This window comes from Cervus canadensis, chromosome 3 (assembly GCF_019320065.1).
Source record: "Cervus canadensis isolate Bull #8, Minnesota chromosome 3, ASM1932006v1, whole genome shotgun sequence".
Classification (NCBI taxonomy): Eukaryota; Metazoa; Chordata; class Mammalia; order Artiodactyla; family Cervidae; genus Cervus; species Cervus canadensis.
Genome location: NC_057388.1, coordinates 112,554,698 through 112,576,720, shown reverse-complemented (window position 1 = coordinate 112,576,720; position 22,023 = coordinate 112,554,698). Strand labels below are relative to the sequence as shown.

Sequence of the window (22,023 nt, the reverse complement as noted above, 5' to 3'; positions counted from 1 at the left end):
CTGGGGATATTTCAAATCTTAATTTTTGAAGAACAGTTTTGCTAGATAAATACTGTGGGGTTGACAGTGTTTTCTTTCAGTACTTTGAATGTGCCATCCTATGGACCACTTGTTTCTATGGTTTCTGATGAGAAATTAGCCATTAATCTTGTTGAGGATTCCTTGAATGCAATGTCACTTCTTTCTTGCTGCCTTCAAGATTCTTTCTTTGTCTTTTGTAATTTAATTATAGTGGATATGAGTCTCTTTGAATTTATCCTACATGAAGTTCATTGAGTTTCTTAAAAGTGTAGATTAATGTTTTTCATCAAATTTTGGAAGCTTGCAGCCATTATGTCTTCAAATATTCTTCCTGCCTCTTTCTCCTCTCCTCTGAAAATGTACATCATGTTGCTCAGCCCACACATTACCCACCTCATGCAGGTCCGATGTCACCTGCTCAATCACAGGTAGCACCTTGGGATTTATTCCCACATTTAAGCCAAAGGGAAGCTGTGGCAAGAGGCACAGAATGTCTTCTAAACTTTATTCCTCCTATGTACCTGGCTCTAATACCAGTTACTTTTGTTTGTCCTCCCTGTTGTGAAATGCTCAGAGTAGAAGATTCTTGAGTTGGCAGAGGCATAGTAAAGTGACTGTCACACAGTTTAAAGGTCTTCATGCATCAAAGATGCAAAAACTTCATCAGAGTCAAGGTATCTAAACATCTTCATTTCCTCTCTATGGAAGCATGGTCTTCCCCCAAGTCAGAAAAATAGGAATCATGAGGAGGACATGAATTCATAATATATTTCATCTTTATTATTTCACTCAACTGAATATATTTACACACACCTTCCAGAATTTATTAAGGGTTATACAGAGCACAAAAGTATTAGTGATGACAGTCCATGCTCTTATAAATGGGTTAATCTTGAGATAACCTGATATTTTGAAATTTTTAAAAAGCAGATGACATAGATCATGTCCTCAAAACATATATAAAGTGGTTAGTATTGAAAACATCTGACCTTACACCTAACTGGGAGATTTCATAGTTCTCATTTATCACCCACACTAGGTAGCTCTCAACATAATCTGCCTAGCCATGAGTAGGAACCAAGAAGCAACCTTAAGTATGGAGACACCCATGCCAATGACTAGGGGCAGAAAGGCAGAAAGACACTGGAATGTCAGTGCTACACTGGCCTCAAACTGCTTACTCCTGGATTTCTTGACATAAGACACACAATATACCCTTAATGTGTAAGCCATTATTATTTGAGTTCCTAAGCCTTGGGGAGGGGATTCCCAGTTGGCTCAGTGGTAAAGAATCCATCTGCCAATGCAGGAGACATGGGAGACTTGGGTTCATTCTCTGGGTTGGGAAGACCCCTTGCAGGAAGAAATAGCAACCCACTCCAGTATTCTTGCCTGGAAAATCCCATGGACAGAGGAGCCTGTCCACAGTGGGCTACAGTCTGTGGGGTCATAAAGAGTTGGACATGACTGAGCATGCATGCACAAGCCTCAGGGAATGAGATGGGGGTGGAGAGAAAGAGAAAGGGAGACAAAGAGAGAAAGAAATGCAAAGGGGTTTTCAGTAACTTTTTCTGAAAATTCTAGAGGAAATCTAGAATTTTAGTTAGAATTTTAAATTTTGCAAGATTATCTAATTAGCAATTTTACCATGCTTCTCATTTTTGTTCTAGTCTGTGTCACCATGAATGATTAGCAATAAAATCTTTTGATACTTCACAGATCATGTCCATTTCCTCAGGGAGAGCAATGGAGGGTAGACAAGCCCACTTTCCACTCCAGCTTGGAACAAGGAAAGGGGTAAGAGTAACCACATGAAGAAAAAAAGGTCTTGAGAGCACCCCTGGGGGAGATGGGGAGCTGGGAGAACCTGGCAAGCAGTGCTCAGCAACAAAGAGGCTCACAGGAGTCCAAATTCTCTGTTTTGCCATGCCCAGGAGTTGGCAGGACACTGTCTTACTCTCATGTAGCTGAATCCCCTGGTTTTCATGTGACTATCTATATTCTGACCCCACGCTCACCTTGGCCGTAGTCCCAGTGTCTGTCCTGACTCCAGTCTACCTACATAGGTGAAATGATTCTTGTGACTTGACTCTGATCCTTAATATCAGCCTAATATTTGAAGCCTTTTTGCAGATTTCCCTACCTTATTTCTTCTTTCTCCTTTATTACCCCCTATTACATGCCCCATCTGACTATTTATTTACCTGCAAAGAGCTGAAGCATCACAAGCTGAGATGCATTCATCTCTCAAGCTCTCAAAGTCGTGGTCCCTCTTCCCATCCCCCTGCCATGCCTCCCCCATGCTTGTAGCCTGAGAGTATCTTCAACTTAAAGAGACCCCAGGCATTTCATTTTACTAGAACCCTCCCTTTAAATTACTTTAATTTGGGAGGCTTTTTCCTTAATACTTTTCATTATTTTGCCTACAGGCCATGTACTGGGATGTTTATGCTGTCCACCGCACTTTATCACTTCACTGGCCATTGTCAAAAGCTCTTTTGCCTGGTCTTCCCTGGCTTGGCCAGTTTCTTTGTTATTAAAAGCACAATATCTCCCCTTACATTTTTCAATTATTTTCTTAAGATACTTGTTATCTGTGTTATTGACATAATCGTCAAGGTTGCCATTCTCTAGGTCTTCCTTCCAGGTGAACAGCACGATCATGTATTCCATGGCTTCTGCCCCAAAGATGCACTCTAGGTCCACCACTGCCTTTTTGTCCCCTCTAGTGATCCGTCCCAGCTGTAACACCACAACCAGAACTGTACTCCCTTCCTTATAGTGGGACTTGACTGCCTTCTTGACCTGGGATAGGTCCCCTTCAGCGCTGGACTCCAGACAGAGTGATGGCGTGTCCACAACCACAACATCCTGCCCATTCCACATTGTCCTGCCGACCTGGCAGCTTGTGGTGACCAGCTGTGCTTTTAGCTGAGAGTGGAACTCCGTCTTCCCGAGGATGGTGTTCCCACTGGCACTCTTCCCAGTCCCGCTCTTCCCCACGAGGATAATGCACAGGGGCTCTGTTGAAAGGAAAGCAGGAGACATTACCCTATAAATGAGATCAGAGATGCACAGAGCTCTTACATTACGTATTACTGGGGTTTTCCTTATGACTTTGCACTTGTATTGTGATCTCACTCTTCTATTCAGGCCTCATAGTTCTCAATTGTGAATTTTTACCAAGTTACTAATATCTACCTCAAAACAAAGAGAGAAAGAAGCCTATCTCATGCTCTTCTTTCCAGGAGAAATTATTGAATTATTTATCCTGAACCCACAATCTCAGTTATACTTACAGGATTAAAAAAATGTGTATCTTAAGTCTCTCTCTCATACCCTGAGAGACTGTGGTTACCACCTACTTTAAGAATGCATAAAAGGTTTTCTAGACCTCGCTTACCTTTCCCTGTGAAAGTACAAGGCTTGCCCCCATTCTGCTGCACCATGCTCACAATTTCCTGCAGGAGTTTATCCACGTGGCATCGCCTTTCTTCCTCCGTAGCTCTGTAGTTGAAGACACTGTAAGGGTTTTTACATTTGTTGATGAGCTCGTTGAGCCTTTTACTTCTGGCTATGAACTCTTCTGGGTCTTGATTCCCTAGATCTTCTTTCCTGGTCAGGAGAACGATCATGTACTCGACGAATTTGTCCCCAAAAATGCGTCGGATGGTGCTCAGCACCGCATCATCTTTCTCATTGAAGGAGCCCAGGGGGCTCACCAGCAGGAAAGCATGAGGACCCGGGTAGGTGTTGTCCACAAGGTCTTGTTCAATGTCCTTTGAAGATGAGAAGGCTGGAGTATCAATGATCAAAACTTCCCTATCTCTTCAGATTCTGCTCTCAGACATGCAGCTCCGGGTTACTGGCTCTTCACTGTATCGAGTCTCAAAGACCCGCTTCCCCAGAAGGCTGTTTCCAACTGTGCTTTTCCCCACACCGCGCTTCCCCACCAGCAGGACCTTCAGGGCTGGCGGCCCGGGGCTCGGTTCCCATCCTGTCGTCCGCTGATGCTGCTCCCCTGACCCTGGGAAAAAAAGGACAGATTCAGAGTCAATTCTCACAGTAGAATACAGAGATGTGGACAGCTTTTAGGATATCTCACAAATCTCTTTTGAGTTTTTGAAAATCTCTTGTTGCCAGTTTTTGTAGAGAATGGCCATGATGCTCTGAACCAGGAGACCTCTAGTCCCAGCCAGAAGCTACCCATCAAAGTGAAAGCCATGAAAAGGGACATGGCCAACTTAAGAGAGGTGTAAAGGGCTTGAGATTTCTCAGGAATGTGAAAACGTTAAACACGACCTTCACTGGTCTTAAGCCTCGGAATTCCTCTTATTTTGCTACCAAAGTTAACTACTGGGGCATGAAGTTCATGGGCTAAGGCAGAACCATGGAGAGTGAGTTTAAAATGCATCTTAGTGGTATATTCATAAAATAGAACACAACTCAGGAATTTAACAAAAAGTGATGGACTGATATGCAGCCTAGATGGGTCTCCAAAACACACTAAGTGAAGAAAGCCAAACACAAAGCCACACACTATGTGATGTCATTATCTGAAGTTCAAGAACATACAAAATTAACTCATATCAATGGAAATCTGGAGAGAGGCTCCTTTCATGGAGGGAGAGTAAGAACTCCTAAGGTGATGGAAATGCCCTGCATTTTTAGCTAGACAATGGTCATATATGTGTTGCTGTTGTATAGTTGCTCAGTTGTGTCTGACTCTTGTGCAACCCATGGACTGTAGCCCGTCAGGCTCCTCCATCCATGGGATTTCCCAGACAAGAATTCTAGAGTGGGTTGTCATTCCCTTTTCCATGGAATCTCCCTGACCCAGGGATTGAACCTGGGTCTCCTTCCTTGCAGGCAAATTCTTTCAGTGCTGAGCCAGCAAGGAAGCCCGGGAGAGCTACTACTTTCCCCCAAATCATCTCACACAAGCCAACGTCCTATAGAAAGTCTTCTCCAACCCCATCATTTCTGAGGTGTTTCTTGGTCCCCATCATTTGTGATACTCCCTTACTGTCTCAAATCATTCAACCCAGTTTTGTTCAGTAACAGAAGTATTTCTGGGGGTCTTGGCTGAAGGCCATCAACAGAATTTTAACTCCCTACTGCTGTCTAAGTTCACGTATTTCTGGCTAACTTCACTCACCTGTAGAATGAGAATAATGAAAATAGTACCTTCTTTATAGGATTGTTATAGGACTATATCATTGGGTTATTGTGAGAATTATATATTATATGCTATGAAGATTAAATAATTTATGGGCTTTATATATATATATATATATATATGGGGTTGGCCCAAAAGTTCTTTCAGATTTTTCCATAGAATGTGATGGAAAAAATCTGAACAAACTTTTGGGCCAACCCAGTATATTTCCCAGCACATAATGTCAGGATTCCCTGGTGACTCAAGACAGTAAAGAGTTTGCCCGCAATGTGGGAGACCCGAGTTTGATTCCTGGGTTGGGAAGATCCCCTGAAGAAGGAAATAGCAACCCACTCCAATATTCTTGCCTGGAAAATCCCATGGACAGAGGAGCCTGGCAGGCTACATTCCATAGGGTTGCAAACAGTTGGATATGACTAACTGACTTCACTTTCATTTTCAGTGTCGGTCCTGCATTGCAGGCAGATTCTTTACTCTCTGAGTTACCAGGGAAGCCCTCAGCTGCAATAATTATCATTATTAAAATTGTAAATTTAATTATTATTTTGAGAAGTCTTACAAGAACACAGATCTCATCTATCTTAGTGTGAAATATTCAGTTCTTACACAGAACTAGCCTGGAAATAATCCAGGAGTCCATCAACAACAACAATAAAAATGGCTGAATTAGCTGTGTATGCCCATACCATGAACCAGTTACATCCACTGAACAGAACAAGGCAGATCTGTGCATACTGACTCATGCTCTGTGCATGATACACCATTAAAGGCATCATCACATGGATACTGAGCTCCATCACTGAATTCTGCAGATGTCATTCTGTTTAGTGTTATCCATGGAGTTATTTTGGGCTTCCTAGGTGGCACAGCTTTCTTTAGAAAGCTTTCTTTAAAGAAAGCTGAGCACTGAAGAATTGATGCTTTTGAACTGTGGTGTTGGAGAAGACTCTTGAGAGTCCCTTGGACTGCAAGGTGATCCAACCAGTCAATCCTAAAAGAAATCAGTCCTGAATATTCATTGGAAGGACTGATGCTGAAGCTGAAACTCCAATACTTTGGCCACCTTATGTGAAGAATTGACTCATTGGAAAAGACCCTGATGCTGGGAAAGATTGAAGGCAGGCGGAGAAGAGGATGACTGAAGATGAGATGGTTGGATGGCATTACTGACTCAATGGACATGAATCTGAGCAAACTCCAGGAGTTGCTCACCTTCTTTCATAGCTCAGTTGGTAAATCATCTGCATGCAATGCAGGAAACCCTGGTTTGATTCCTGGGTCGAGAAAATCCCCCTGGAGAAGTAAATGGCAACCCATTCCAGTATTCTTGCCTGGAGAATCCAATGGACAGAGGAGCCTACAGTCCATGGGATCACAAGAGTCAGATACAACTTAGCAACTAAACCACCACCACCACCACCACCAGCAGTTGGCGATGGACAGGGAAGCCTGGCGTGCTAGTCTATGCAGTCAAAAAGAGTCAGACACAACTGAGCAACTGAACTAAACTAAACTGAGGTGGCCCAGTGGTAAAGAATGTGCCTGCCAATGAAGGAGATGCAGACTAGGGTTTGATCCCTGAGTCTGGAAGATCCCCTGCAGGAGGGCATGGCAACCCACTCTAGTTTTCTTGCCTGGAGAATCCCACGGACAGAGGAACCTGGAGGGCTACAATCCATGGGGTCACAAAAAGTCAAGCACCACTGAGCAGGCATACACGTGGAGTTATTTCTGCTCCCCAACAGGAGTCCAACATTGGGATCCCAGGCTGGAAAAAGAGGCTGAGTCAGAAGAGAAGCTCCAAGAGGCAAGCCCAGCTCTGAAACTTTTGCAAGAAGGCTGGAGTCACCCATGCCATATCCAGAACTTCTGCTGGTGCTGCACCTACTCACAAATGTTTGAGATTCGCTCAGGGACAAATTGTGGGCCTCAACCTGAGCTAGGGCTCCAGGATGCATTACGTTTTTACAGCTTTTTAAAAAATTTTTTTAATTTTTAACTGGAGGATAATTACTTTACAATATTGTGTTGATTTCTGCCATACATCAACATGAATCAGCCATAGGTATATATACATTTGGCCCTTCCCTCTTGAACCTCCCACCCCATCCCACCCCTCTAGATTGCCATGGTTTGAATTCCCTGAGTCTACAGCAAATTCCACTAGCTATCTATTTTACATAGGGTAATGTATATGTTTCCATGCTACAATCTCTCCATGCATCCCATCCTTTCCTCCCCACCCCCACCATGTCCACAAGTCTGTTCTCTGTGTCTGCGTCTCCATTGCTGCCCTGCAGATAAGTTTATCAGTACCATCTTTCTAGATTTCGTGTATATGCATTAATAAACAATCATTGTTTTTCTCTTTCTGACTTACTTCACTTTGTATTCTAGGTTCATCTACCTGTATTCTAGGTTCATCCACCTCATTAAAACTGACTCAAATGTGTTCCTTTCCATGGCTGAGTAATATTCCATATGTACCATAGCTTCTTTATCCATTCATCTTTTGATGGACATCTAGATTGCTTCCATGTCCTAGCTATTGCAAATAGTGCTGCAACTCAATACCAGAAAAACAAACTACCCAATCAAAAAGTAAGCAGAAGACCTAAGCTGACATTTCTCCAAAGAAGACATATAGATAGCTAATAGACACATGAAAAGATGCTCAACATCGCTCATTATTACAGGATGAGTTTTTGTTCTAACTTATCTAGATAATTTTCCACTTTATTTTGATGCATGATGCATTCAAAAGAATACAGATATGAGCTTAACAGTTTTTAAGGGTTATCTTACCATGTGAATGGTCCTTCCTCTGAGATGTGTCTTCATTCATACTATCCTGAGATGTGTCTTCCTTCACAGAATCCTAGAAAGAAAATGAAAAGGGGAAATGAGAAACACAGATCTAAAATCTCATTTTTTCACAATGTAAAGGAGTGGAGACACACGTATATAATTCAGAGTAATTTGATGATTAGGATGTGGTCAAATCAGTCATGGTCACAATCATGGTCCCTGCTGGCCTGTTGTAGTTTCGTCCATAATGAAACTGATTTTGGGACCCCACTGTTGCTACTGCTGCAACAGGCTTCACAGAAGTAAGAAGGTTGGGTTTCTCTTTGTTTATTTCTTTCTGACTGACTTCACTCTGTATCTAGGTTCATCTACCTGTATTCTAGGTTCATCCACCTCATTAAAACTGACTCAAAGGTGTTCCTTTCTATGGCTGAATAATATTGCATTGTATATATGCACCACAGCTTCTTTATCCATTCATCTTTTGATGGACATCTAGATTGCTTCCATGTCTATGTGGGTTTGTGGGGCTCAAAAGAGCCCTACAAATGCCATCTCACCCAGACATTGTTCCTAAAGCACTTTCTAACTTTACTTCCCCACAGTCCCCACTATGAGCCATCAGGGAAGCCCATAATATTACTCCACTAGTAAGAGTAATTCATTCCAAAGTCTCCCAGGGTTCTTGCTATTCCTGGAGAAAATCCAGAAGCTTAAGGAGAGCTTCTGGACTCCCTGGAAGAAGAAACTAGTCAAGTGAGGCCTGTGCAGTGCCTTTGAAGGACAGGGAAGGGAGGACATTGGAAATCAAGCTTCCCATGTTATCTCCAAGGTCTTCTTCATTCACTGCACCCCCAGGAGAGAGATGACGCTTCTAACGTGAGATCCAGCACAATCTGGATCCTTCTGCATCCAGACAGGCAACTGGAGACAATGAAGGATGGACAGCCAAACACATAACTAACATCCCCTTCACCTGCCTGGAGAAGCCTCACTCCCCACAGTTAAACTGGCATGAAACCATGGGACTTCCCTAGTGGCCCAGTGGTTAAGAATCTGTCTGAAAATGCAAAGGACATGGGCTTAATCCCTGGTTCAGGAAGATTCCATATGTTGGGGGCAACTAAGGCCCGGTGCCACAATTACTGAGCCTGTGCTCTAGAGTCCAAGTCCCAAAGCTACTGAAGCCCAGATACTCTAGAGTCTGTGATCCACAAAAAGAGAAGCCACCGAAATGAGACGCCCGTGCACTGCAACGAGAGTAGCTCCCACTTGTCCCAACTAGAAAAAGCCCACGGGGGACAATGAAGATCCAGCACAGCCAAAAATGAAAAATAAGTAAATAAAATGTTTCTTAAATTGGCATGAAATCAGGAGTCTTAAAATCAACTAAAACAGCACTCCACCTATTTGTGTGAAATGGATGGGCGCAGGAAGGGTAAGGCACAAGAATGAATGAGGGGGAAAATTGTTAGTAGGGTAATTGTAAAATAGTACAGGCAAGAAGACTCTTAAGAGTCCCTTGGAGAGCAAGGAGATCCAAACAGTCCATCTTAAAGGAATTCAGTCCTGAATATTCATTGGAAGGACTGATGCGGAAGCTGAAACTCCTATACTCTGGCCACCTGATGTGAAGAACTGACTCATCTGAAAGACCCTGGTGCTGGGAAAGATTGAAGGTTGGAGAAGAAGAGGATGACAGAGGATGAGATGGTTGGATGGCATCACCAACTTGATGGACATGAGTTTGAGTAAATTTCGAGAGTTGGTGTTGGACAGGGAGGCCTGGCGTGCTGCAGTCCATAGGGTCACGAAGAGTCAGACATGACTGAGTGACTGAACTGAACAGGCAAGAAAAGAGGCTGACCTGGATCAGATGGTGGTTGTGGTGACCGAGACAAGCAGGTGGCTTCCAGGTGCCTCAGTCACACAAGATGATGATGCCCTGGAAGCCAGATGCCAGCCAGCAGTGGTATCAAAGCTGACATCTGAGCTTAGGTTTGAAGAGCATGGTGAGCAGGACAGTCATTGGCGGGATTGAGAAAAGAACTGAAGTCATACAGATTTCAGAGGGAAAAACAAAAGTCTGGACATGTTAATTTTGAGATCCGTCAAGAGAGAAATGTCAAATAGCAATCGGATGGATAAAGGAATCAGAATTCAGAGGAAGGACCTAGACTGAAGGGATTAATTTAGAAACTATTAGCCATAGCTAAAGCTCAAAGCTGTAAAAATGCAGAATCACCTGAGGGAGAAAAAGGTGTCAAGAATGGAGGAAGGGCTTGAACCAAGTCCTGAAGATGTCAGCTGTTAGAGGTCGTAGAGGTGGACTCAGCAACCTCTGTGGTAGCAAGAGAGAAGAAAACAAGGAGAGTGTGGTTTTACTGAAGCCAAGGAAAGAGGGGGTCTAATGAGTCATTTGTGTGTCCAGTACTATGAAGGGGAAAGTCAGAAAAGGACTTAAATGTATCTATTAATTTGCCAGTAAAGTAGCCTCATCTTTCCAGTTTATGGACAAATGTCCCCTTGTTGCTGTCGTTGTTTAGTCGCTAAGTCGTGCCTGACTTTTTTGCGACCCATGGACTGTAGCCTGCCAGGCTCCTCTGTCCACAGGACTTCCCAGGCAAGAATACTGGAGTGGGTTGCCATGTCCTTAAAAAAACAAACAAAAAAAATCCTATGCAACATTTCACTTATTTGTGCTTTTATCTCACCAGCTCTAACAACAGAGATCCTTGGAGACCTTAACAAGAATTCTCACCTGGAATCTACTCTCTTCATCCCTTAAGTTCACCGCATATGGTCCTTCATTTTCCACCAAATCCTCGACCTTGCAGAGGAGCACCTCCACCTGGGCGTCCTGCTCATCCTTAGCTGCCTTGTTGTTGAAAGCGCAGTATCGACCACCAAAGCACTGAACCAAGTCCCGAACAGGTGCGTTGCTTTTAATGTACTCCTCCAGCGAGCCATCCTCCAAATCGTCCTTCCGAGTGAAGACGATAATGTTGTGCCTCCTGGCTTTCGCTTCAAACACCTTCTGGATGTGCTCAGCTGTTTGTCTGTCCTCCACGGTACAGTTGCCAATGGGAATTACCAGAAGCAGGGCGTGGAGGCTGGGAGCTGAGAGCTCCAAGCAGTGCTTAATGTTGCGTCGCTTGTTATCCACACAAGCGATGTCATCTATTGAGGAGAAAAGGTCGGGGGTGTCGATGACCACAACCTCCCTCCCCTGCGTGACCCCACTCTCTCTCTGGCACCTTCTAGTCACCGGCTGCTCACTGAACCTGGACTCGAACACGGCTTCACCCAGAATGCTGTTTCCTGTGGCACTTTTCCCTGCGCCACGCTTCCCTAAGAGAAGCAGCCTCACTTCCATCATGGAGGAGCCCCGCTCTGACTTGCTTTCCTGACTTGGGCTTTGAGTGGTTCTGTTGGGACAAAAAGCAACATATCAGTGATTAACGCTCAGCTGGTAAACAATCCGCCTGCAATGCAGGATTCGATCCCTGGGTTGGGAAGATCCCCTGGAGAAGGGAACGGCTACCCACTCTAGTATTCTTGGGCTTCCCTGGTGGCGCAGCTGATAAAGAATCTCCCTGCAATGTGGGAGATCTGGGTTCAGTCCCTGGGTTGGGGAGATCCCCTGGAGAAGGAAACGGCTAGCTGTAACTCCAGTATTCTGGCCTGGAGAATTCCATAGACTATAGTCCATGGGGTCACAAAGAGTCGGACACGACTGAGCCACTCACTTTCAGTAACCAACTCACAGGGTGAATAGAGGACCAGCGTGAAAGTACCTTCTCCTTCTGACTCTTTTCTCCGAGGATTTGGACAACTGAAGTCCTAGACTCAGACTAGACGGGGACAAGGAATCCTGTTTCCCAGATTCTTCTCTGTGTTCTTGTCTCTAGAACAAACCCATATTCTTGCTAGCTAGACCTCAATTCAGAGCTGGGTATTTCACCACCCTCCAGTTTCCTTCTTTTTGAAAATCAGCTTGGGAGGATTGGGGTTTATGAAGTTAGAAGTGGTTGTTGTAAAATTTGGGAAAACCTCAAAAATGATGGAGAGGATAAAATTGAACTGTACTCCCAACACCAAAAAAAAAAAAAAAAGCAAAAACAAAATAAATTTAAAAATAAACCCATATTGGTAAAAATGTCAAAATATTGGTGATTGCCTAAACAAACACCAACCCCTTCTCTATACACATCACCAACTCTACATGCTGGAGGAAATCTACACACTCACTGAGATACACAGGATAAAGCGCCCCTTTTTAAAAAAGGGGGGGGCACACAGATGGCCATGTGCTAATTAATCCCTGGAATTTGTGACCAGGTGCATCACTCTACCTGGTACGGGGCTTAGCCAGTGTAACTAAGGACCTCAAGATGGAGAGACGTCCTTGGGTCACCGTGGTGGTGGCAGTTTAATCACTAGGTTGTATCCAACTCTTGGCAATCCCATGGACTGTGGCCTGCCAGGCTCCTCCATCCATGGGTTTCTCCAGGCAAGACTACTGGAGTGGGTTGCCATTTCCTTCTCCAGGGGATCTTCCCAACCCAGGAATCGAACCTGAGCCTCCTGCATTACAGGCATATTATTTACCGACTTAGCCATGAGGGTCACCGAGGTGGGCCCAATATAATCACATTATGAGAGGTTCCAGAGTGAGAAGAGATGGGGGAACAGAAGCAGAGATCAGCAACCGAGAGGCTCGAAAATGCTACACTGTTGACTTTAAAGATGGAGGAAGAGGTCATGAGCCAAGCTGGAAAAAGCAAGAAAACAGATTCTCAGGATCACAGTCCTGCCCAGCACCTTGATTTTAGGACTTCTGACCTCCAGAGCTGTCAAATAATAAATCTTTGGGTTTTGAGCAATTAAGTTTGTGTCAATTTGTAACAGCAACAGTAGGAAACTAATACATTCTCTCTCCCAACTTCCCTTCCAGCTAAGGGTGTCCATGGGACCCCCTTCTCCCTGGTGAGAGCTCAGGGAATACTTGCTTGGGCCTTCTGGAAATGCTATTGTTTTCCTGATGGCAGGGGCAGACTCAAGTCGAGAGCTCCTGTTGTCACCCCTTGCCCCTTCTTCTTGCATGAAATTTTAATGTGATTGCAAGAATCACAGCAGATATTGTGGGCAATGAGGCAACAAATAAGAGGGACGAGAAGTCAACGTTCATCACCAAGCTAGAGGCGGCAGAGCAGAAAGATAAAGAGGGTCCCCGATGATGTCATTGAGCTGCCCAAACACCCCTGAAACCCCTTGGTTAAATAAACAATTAATAGTCTTACAAGTTAAGCTGCTGCTACTCAAAATGCAATTCACAGACTAGCAATATTGCCAACAACTGGGTTCCTGTTAGAAACGCAGAGTCCTGGGCCCCACCCCAGCCCCCTGCATCAGCACCCATAGTTTCACAAATTCCAGCTGATTCCCGTGAACCTTCAAGTTTGAGAAGTCTGGGTGGGAGTCACCTTCAGTTCCTAACTGATTCAGAATCCACAGAAAGAGCCAAGCTTCCTCGTCCATTTCTCCAGTAGTCCATCCTTCCCAGATGATTCTGTCAGGTACCAGGGACCCCAATTGTCCAAGTGTGCCCCAGGGTTCTCTGTTGTGTCCCCTGGATTTGGTCTATTTGTGAACCAGAAAGCCTTAATCACCAAAATCAATATGACTTCTAGTATAATTTTAAAATAAGTCCTACTTTTCTGATCGAGCAAGTCTCAACCCCTTGCACGTGTTCAAAATTTTCTTGCCACTCTCAGCTTTTTTATCTTCTCTAGAACTTTTCAATCAGTTGTCACTTTCCTGATGAAATGCTGAACATTATTGCATTGAATTCACAGCTTTGGTTGAGAAGAACTGACATTTCAATGCTGCTGCTTTTTGTTTATCAGTTTTAAATATGTTCTAATTTCAGCTGTGATTTCTTTCCAACCATAAATTTTAAAAAGTGATTATTAAAAAATATATTGGGAGACTGACTGTCTTTTCATTTATTTTTGAATGTTATTGCTCTATGGTCAGAGAACAACATCTGTATGAAATAGCTGTCACTGGTAGAGGTTAACTTTTTGGCCGAATAAAATTTTTGTAAATGTCTCCTGTGGGCTTGAAAGGAATGTGTGGCCTGTAACCATAGATGCCTTTCACAATCAGAGACCCCACCTCATGTCTGCTCCCTTACTTCCAGTCCCCTACTAGGCACCCCCACCTCCTGTATGCCGGGAAACCCTCCATTTTACACCACTTAGCATGTCACCTCCGTGTCAAGCCCTTCCTGGTTTTTTCAGATTGAACTGGACTTCTGCAATAACTTAACTTCCTGCTTCTACCCTTCTCCTAGAATCTGTCATCCTTCTACAGTCAGAGACAGATGGTATCACTCATCAGCCCCAAGTCCCCCAGTGGCCTCCCACCCATTCAAAGAAAAGGCAAAGCCTTCACAGTGGCATCACCAACTCAATGGACATGAGTTTGAGCATGCTCTGGGAGCTGGTGATGGACAGGGAGGCCTGGTGAGCTGTAGTCCATGGGGTCGCAAAGAGCCGGACATGACTGAGCAACTGAACTGAACAAGACCCTACCCGATCTGGCCTCATCCACCACCTGTTTCCACCTTGCTTTGTCTGCCTCCCCGATAGTCCTCAAATATGTGACCTTGGGGCTTCATGCTGGTGGCTCACCTGAGCTAGAACATTCTCCCCTCAGACTTATGCCAGGCAGGTTCACTTCCTTTAGGTCTCCACCAGACCGTCTCTGTGGTTCAAGAGGCCTTCTTCAGTCATCCTATATTTAAAAGCTACTCTCCCCCCACACCCCGCAAACACAACCCATCCCCCTGCCCTGCTTTCTTTTTCTCCACAGCATCCACTTTCAATGAAAGGTGCATTCACTTGCTTATCACTTTCTTGTTTTGTCTCCCCATTACTAGAAGGAATTTGTTCTGTTTCATTCACTAGCATATCTACGTCAAGAAGGCATTCGATAAATACTCGCTATGACTGAGCAGATGGTTACTGACTTGAAGGATGAAGAACCACAGCTGAAGAAGGTGAAGGAGAAAAGCCCTTATTCTGTGTAGCTATCTGAAAGTTCCCGCCTCTTATGAGAAGAGTACTGGTGGACTGTGAGGAAGGAATCAGAGAAGGTAGCAAAAGACATACACCTGCCCTCAAGAAGCTTCACCTTAGAGGAAATATAGGGCTGGGCTGAGGAGAAGCTCATCAGGGCCATGGATGGACGCCTGGGCTCCTCCCTACAGGCATCTGCTGGATCTCCACACGATGCAAGAGGCAAAGCCCATCTCAGCTCAAAACACGCACCTCCAAGGTTACGGTAAGGACAGAAGCCCAGTCACTGCTGGGACTCTTCTAAGAGCCTCTTCTGACCCAGACACAACCCTGTATAAAGACATCCTCACCCTAATTCCCTATATCCTGACTCTCCTTATTGCCATTGTAACACTGTTTCTATCTAGTGTTATTTGTGTTTACTTTTTTCATTTTCTCTTTGCTGTCCTTAGCATGAAACTCAATAAGCCCAGAGACCATGCCTGTCTTGTTCTATGTCCCTGAGTCCTAATATTATGTCTGGCATAGAGTATATGCTCCATGAATGGTGTGAAATAAATGGTGAGAGTGACAGATGTGAAGAAAGGAAGAAAAACTGTTTTTAGAAGTGGAGAGGGAGACTGAAGTGATGTCTCCCTTTGAATAAGAAATAATAAAAGAGTAATTTGAATAACTTTGAATAATAAAAGAGAAGTGACTTTACGTTGTTTCCTGATCAAGTTAAGAAGTGGTATATTTTTGTACATTAATTTTTTTAAAAGATTAGTGAGTAAATAAGCTTAAGGAAGCAGAGACCTTCAGCAGGTCAAAGAAAAAAAGAATTTATTTCCCAAGTACACATCATTGTTTCATGTGGTTTCTCATCATGATGAAATGGATGAGTGTTTATTAGGCTCCTTCCAGCCAGTGATGCCATATTGAATCAGAACTAATTTTCTCTCCCTCTGTGTGTGTGTGTCTATATATATACATACAATTGCCCAACCTGTACCATTTTCTCCCAAGGGTACAGAAAATCCTTTTAAGGACAAAAGGGAACCAACCCACCCCCATTCTCTCCTTGATAACTCACATTTTCCTCGTTATTTCCCAGACCACTCTGGAGACCCCAACAGAGCAACAGAGAGAAAAAGACACACAGACAGACTTTCTCCAGAACTCCTGCTGACATTCTGAGGCAGCCTCCACCTTCTTCTCAGAATATAGGCCAAGGGGGAACATGGCTTCAGGCATCCATCCAAACAATGCTTCCTCCCATATCAAGGGCAGTCCACATGCACAGAAAAAGTTGGTCAGAGAAGCTTCTGGAGCCCTTCCTGGAGAGATCTCAGTCCCAGTCCAGTAGGAGGAAGGAAAAGAGTTCAGCGGTGACAGCCTAGGAAGCTTAATTTTAGATAAAATCTGAAAGTATTTTGGCTTTCTGACCAAACACTGACCACTTTCAATGCACAGTCAATGGAATCTTAATTGTGCAAGGGCTGGGAAATATCTTTTGAGCTTTTTTTTTTTTTTTTTTTTGAGCTTTTGAACTGTGGTGTTGGAGAAGACTCTTGAGAGTCCCTTGGACTGCAAGGAGATCCAACCAGTCCCTCCTAAAGGAAATCAGTCCCAAATGCTCACTGGAAGGACTGATGCTGAAGCTCCAATACTTTGGCAACCTGATGCGAAGAACTGACTCATTGGAAAAGATCCTGATGCTGGGAAAGATTGAGGGCGAGAGGAGAAGGGGACGGCAGAATATGAGATGGTTGGATGGCATCACCAACTCAAGAGACATGAGTTTGAGTAGACTCTGGAAGTTGGTGATGGACAGAGAGGCCTGGCATGCTACAGTCCACGGGGTCACAAAGAGTCGGACACGACTGAGCGACTGAACTGAACTGAACTGGGAAATAACAGGAAAGTAAATGTGGAAAATCAGTGTCCAAATGGCCAGCTTCCCTGCCCCCTGCTTCTCAAGGAGGCGGGCAGTTATCGCTGAATTCCTGAGGGCGGGGTGGGCGGGTGCGGTACTCTGTGTCCCAGTAGTGAAATTAGGGGATTCGAGGAGCGGATCGCGCCCCTTGATTTTCTTCCAGGCCTTCATCTCAGCCCTAGGTGGGGAGAGCAGCCTCTCCCAGACCTGCCCCTTCCTGGGAAGGCTGCCCTCCGGCATGACTCCCGGGATGGCGGGAACCTCTGGGTGCCCCCCCGCCCCCCCCCCCCGCAAATCCCGGCCCCACAGGCTGGAGCGGGAGGGACACCCCAGAGCCCCCAAAAGCAAGCCCTCAGGCGGCCGTGCCCCGCCCTGGGGGTCGGCCGCCTTCCCCTCCCCCATCCCCGCCCCCGCCCCGCACACGCACCTCGGTCCGGTGCCCCGGTCTGCCACAGCCTCAGCGCCGCCGGGTCCCGCCGGCCGCTGGGCTGGGTGAGGAGTCCGCTCGGTCCGCTCAGGGGATGGAGGAGCCGCGCGGGGAGAGCAGGGCAGAGGCAGGAGAACGTCGGAGGAGGAAGAGGTTTCTAGAAATAGGTTTCGAGGGCGGTGGGAGGGGAAGTTCAGTAAAGCGACGCCAGATCCGCAGGGTGAGAACGTCAGGGTCAGGATCAGAGTCCGGGAGGGACCGCGCCCACCCAGCTCGGCGCGCCCACAGGCCGGGCCCCCGCGGGGCCGAGGGGCGGAGCCCCAGCCGAGCTTCCGAAGGGGCCTTCGGAGGAGGAGGCTGGCTGTGCCCAGGGCCCAGGACGGGGTGCCCCCGGGGGCAACGGGCCAGCCGTGGGGAGGGCCCGCAGGTCCCCGCCCCCAGCCCTCCTCTGGATCCGGGTGGACACCCGCGAACACAGCTTACCTTCTCCCACCGCGTCCCTGCCCTCCTTCGGCCCTGCAGCAGCGCTCCCGGCCTGCTGTAACAGCGGCTCTCCTGCCTTCCGAGGAGGGGCCCTCCTTGAATCCCACCCGAGAGAAACTGGGACCTCGGACCCGCGCTGCTTACTGGAGGAAGTCAAGTTCTTTGCCCGCAGCTAGTCAAACATTTGAAATGCTAGACCTCCGATGCTTTCCTAGAGTTCATAAAAGAAAACCCTTTTTCCTGATCCCTAAGGGTTCAAAGCTTCTTACTAGAGGAGGAGGTCGAACGCAGAGGAAGACCTTATTTTATTTTACTGTGGTCAAAAAAAAAAAAAACACCTCACACTGTGTAACACTGAATCCACTATCTTGGCCGTTTTTAAGTGTACAGCTCAGCAGCATCACGTGTCTTCTCCACGTTGTGTAGCGTTCCAGAACTTTTCCATCAGAAAACCTGAAGCCCCAGGCCCATTAGATGCAAATGCTCCTCCTCCAGCCCCTGGTAACCACCTTCGACTTTCTGCGGCTATGATTTTTGACAACTTGGGATACTTCCTGTGACTGGAATCAGGGGTGTTTGACCTCTGTGACTGACTTTTTCCTCTTAGCTTAATTTCCTTCCAGTGAGAGGACTTTCAGTCACTGTGCAGAGGCCCTTGAGCTTGCCTTGCCTCACCAGGCTGCAGTCCTTGAAATGTCTGAGACGGGCTGAGCCTCCAGGGACCCCGTGGAAGGAGGAGCAGTGGGGGTTTGAGGGGCTGCTCTGTCCCCATGGGGTCCCCCTCCCCTCTGGGCTGGTCTTCAAGTTCAATCTGCCACCAAAAGGGACACACCTTGGAGGGGAAACTGACAAAGTCTCCCCCATCCCCTATCCTACTTGTTGTTTAGCCGCTCAGTCCTGTCCGAGTCTTTGCGACCCCATGGACTGCAGCCCACCAGGCCTCCCTGTCCTTCACCACCTCCCTGAGTTTGTTCAAACTCATATCCTCAGTTGAATTGGTGATGCCATTTAACCATCTCCTCCTGTCGCCACCTTCTCCTCCTGCCCTCAGTCTTTCCCAGCCTCAGAATCTTTTCCGATGAGTCAGCTCTTCGCATCAGGTGGCCAAAGTATTGGCGCTTCAACTTCAGCATGAGTCCTTCCAATGAACATTCAGGGTTGATTTCCTTTAGAATTGACTGGTTTGATCTCCTTGCTGGCCAAGGGACTCTAAAGAGTCTTCTCCAACACCACTCCTTAGTAAGGAGGACCTTCCTCCAAAAAGACTCTCTCCATCCTGCCTGGGGCACTGGGTCATTTCACATAAAATCGACTCATTAAAAACCATCAGGAAGAAGCCTGCCACTTGGTCAGTCAACATCCCAGCTGTGTCACTGCCAGAAGTGGAGGTCAGGTCATGGCAGGGTCACAGGCCTGATGGGATATCATGTCCCCAAAACTGAGAAGACGATGAACTGAGATCAAGAAAAGTTCCCTCCTTCTTAGATGAAACAGAAGCTGTGGGGAGCACCCTGAGGAATACCAAAGCTTCAAATAACTCATCCATGATTTAGCAAGTTGGTTATCTGCTGAGTCGACCAGTTTGCAAAATGATCTTCAACACATCAGTTCCTGGGGAAAGGACCTGTTCAGGGAAGGTGGCTGTTCCTGGCTGGGCCCTGATCCAGGGAAGGATGGGACTTCTCTGCCCCCTAGTGGCCTTGGGGGTAATGACAAGGGCAGCAAAACCACTCCCCAGAAGGCAGGAGAAGGGGCCGACAGAGGATGAGGTAAGGTTGGGTGGCATCACCGACTGCATGGACATGAGTTTGAGCAAGCTCCAGGAGCTGGTGATGGACAGGGAGGCCTGGCCTGCTGCAGTCCATGGGGTCGCAGAGTCGGACACGACTGAGCGACGGAACTGAACTGACTTGACTAAGGGAGTTCCGCAAGGGCTCTACCAGTAAGACACCCTTCCTTCCCTGCCCCTCCAGACTCTAGAAGGCAGCAGCGGGAGGAAGAGGGGCCGGACTTCCAGAAACAGGATAAGCCAGGAAGGCACATGTTTTCCGAGAAAGGAAGAAGCTACCAGGACCAAACACTGTGTCAGACACAGAGGCTCAAAGACTCTCCAGATGCGTCTCTGACTCAAGGAGCTCAATCAGATGAGGGGAAAGAGACTAAATGTGTGTATACAAAATGTGTGTAGATGCTACTATAGAGGTGTGTTCAGGGGGCCATGGAAGCAAAGAGGAAGCCTGTCAGCCCTGCAAGATGGAGAAACAATCAAGTGGGGGAAAAAAAAAACTCAGCAGCCAACCCAGAAGCCAACCATTTCCCACAGCAGGTGCTAGAATGAGGAGAGCACCACGCACTGAGGAGGAGGAGACTGCATCCAGGCGCTCCAGCCCAGCCGCAGTCCTGAAGGGCATCTAGAAGTTTCCCCCGGGAGGACTTTCAGGCAGGAGAGTGGTCAATGCCACCGGCAGGCAGAGGAAGGCGAGCAGCTTGAGCACATGGAGGAAACAGGCTCGGGCTGCAGGGCCAGTGAGAGGCTACTGCAGGAGTCCACGCTAGGAATAAAGACCTGAACTAAAACAGTGACAGGGAAAATGGACGATGGAAAAAGGAACAGATTTATGATAGATTTAGGAGCTAGAGACGGCACAAGAATAAAATAGACTCATTCAGGATGGCTGTTACAAGTGTTCGAGTTGTCAGATCAAAGGGAGTGCTACTCACAACATAGACATTTCTTATTTCGGAAAAAAAATTATATGTTGTTTTCTTTCAAAGACAGGACATGTGTGTTTACTACAATTTTGGCAGATGGCAGTAAAAGTGTCTTGTAACTAAATTCGTATGTTTTGACAGTTTGGGGATGAAATTAAATGTCTTACTCAAACAGAGTCCTTGTTTGCTACAATATTTATTATTAGGAAATAACATGCCTATTTATAAACACTTAACTTGAAGAAGAGATATTTTCTTATTTTTCATAAAGGTTAGTGGCTACCCTGGGCTGACCAGCTGTGGGATGTCTGGGATCACACACTTTCTAGTGGCCTTTGTGGAGCTCAGGCTATGAGAGGCTGGGGTTTTCAAGGGAGATGAGCTTGTGGACACTGAGTTTAAGGCTCTAGAGTCAGGGCAGGCAGAGAAATCCAAAAGGTCATGACTGGTCCCTGTTTACCACATTATTCACCCCAACCTCCCACTGAAAATAACTAAAACTAAACAGGATAAAGATGCTTAAATCTTCTCAAAAACGTCCAAGAAGCAAGAAGGCAATAAGGAACTACCAGGTCAAAGCAAAAACCTAGACCTCCGAGGCATGCTTTTCCCCATGGGCATGAGGCCAGCCCGGAAGATGAGGATCTGTCTTTGTAGCCTCCACAGCAGAGGGCAACAGAAACCAAGCCCCGGGGGAAGCGTCAAGACCAACTGCAGCAGCCACTGTGGAAACAGTTTAGAGGATCTTCAAAAACCTAGAACTAGAGTTGCCATAGGATCCAGCAATCCCACGCCTGGGTATATATCCAGAAAAAACTGCAATTCAAAAAGATCCATACCCCTATGTTCACAGCAGTCCTACTTACAATAGCCAAGATGTGGAAGCAATCTAAATTTCCATCAACGGATGAATGAATAAAGAAGATGTGGTGTATAGGTATATACAATGGAATAGTCCTCAGCCATAAAAAACAATGAAATAATATTATTTGCAGCAATATGGATGGACTTCAAGATTATCATACTAAATGCAGTAGGTCAGAAATGAGAAAAACAAATACAATATGCTATCACTTATATGTGGTACCTAAAATATGACAAATGAATTTACCTATGAAACAGACTGACAAAGAACAGGCTTGTGTTTGCCAAGGAGGGAGGGAAGGGTTGGGAGTTGGGATTGGTAGATGCAAACTCTTGTATATAGAAATAGATAAACAACAAGGTCTTACTGTATAACACAGGGGACTATATTCAATATCCTGTGATAAACCATCATCTGGAAAAGAATATATATATATTATATATATTTATTATATATATTTTTATATATTTAATATATGTTATATATAATATATATTTTATATATATGTAAAAGAATATATATATTCTT

General features: G+C 45.8%; 1 protein-coding gene across 1 annotated transcript; it reads right to left on the bottom strand.

Annotated features, from left to right (window-relative positions):
* Window positions 1-779: 779 nt before the first annotated feature.
* On the bottom strand, window positions 780-16,630 carry GIMAP8 (GTPase, IMAP family member 8). Its single transcript, XM_043464065.1, is given in 5 exon segments — window positions 780-3,044; window positions 3,425-4,048; window positions 8,006-8,078; window positions 10,770-11,436; window positions 16,166-16,630. Coding segments are annotated over 5 exon segments (2,178 nt in total). The 5' UTR covers window positions 16,327-16,630; the 3' UTR covers window positions 780-2,391.
* Between the last annotated feature and the right edge of the window lie 5,393 nt (window positions 16,631-22,023).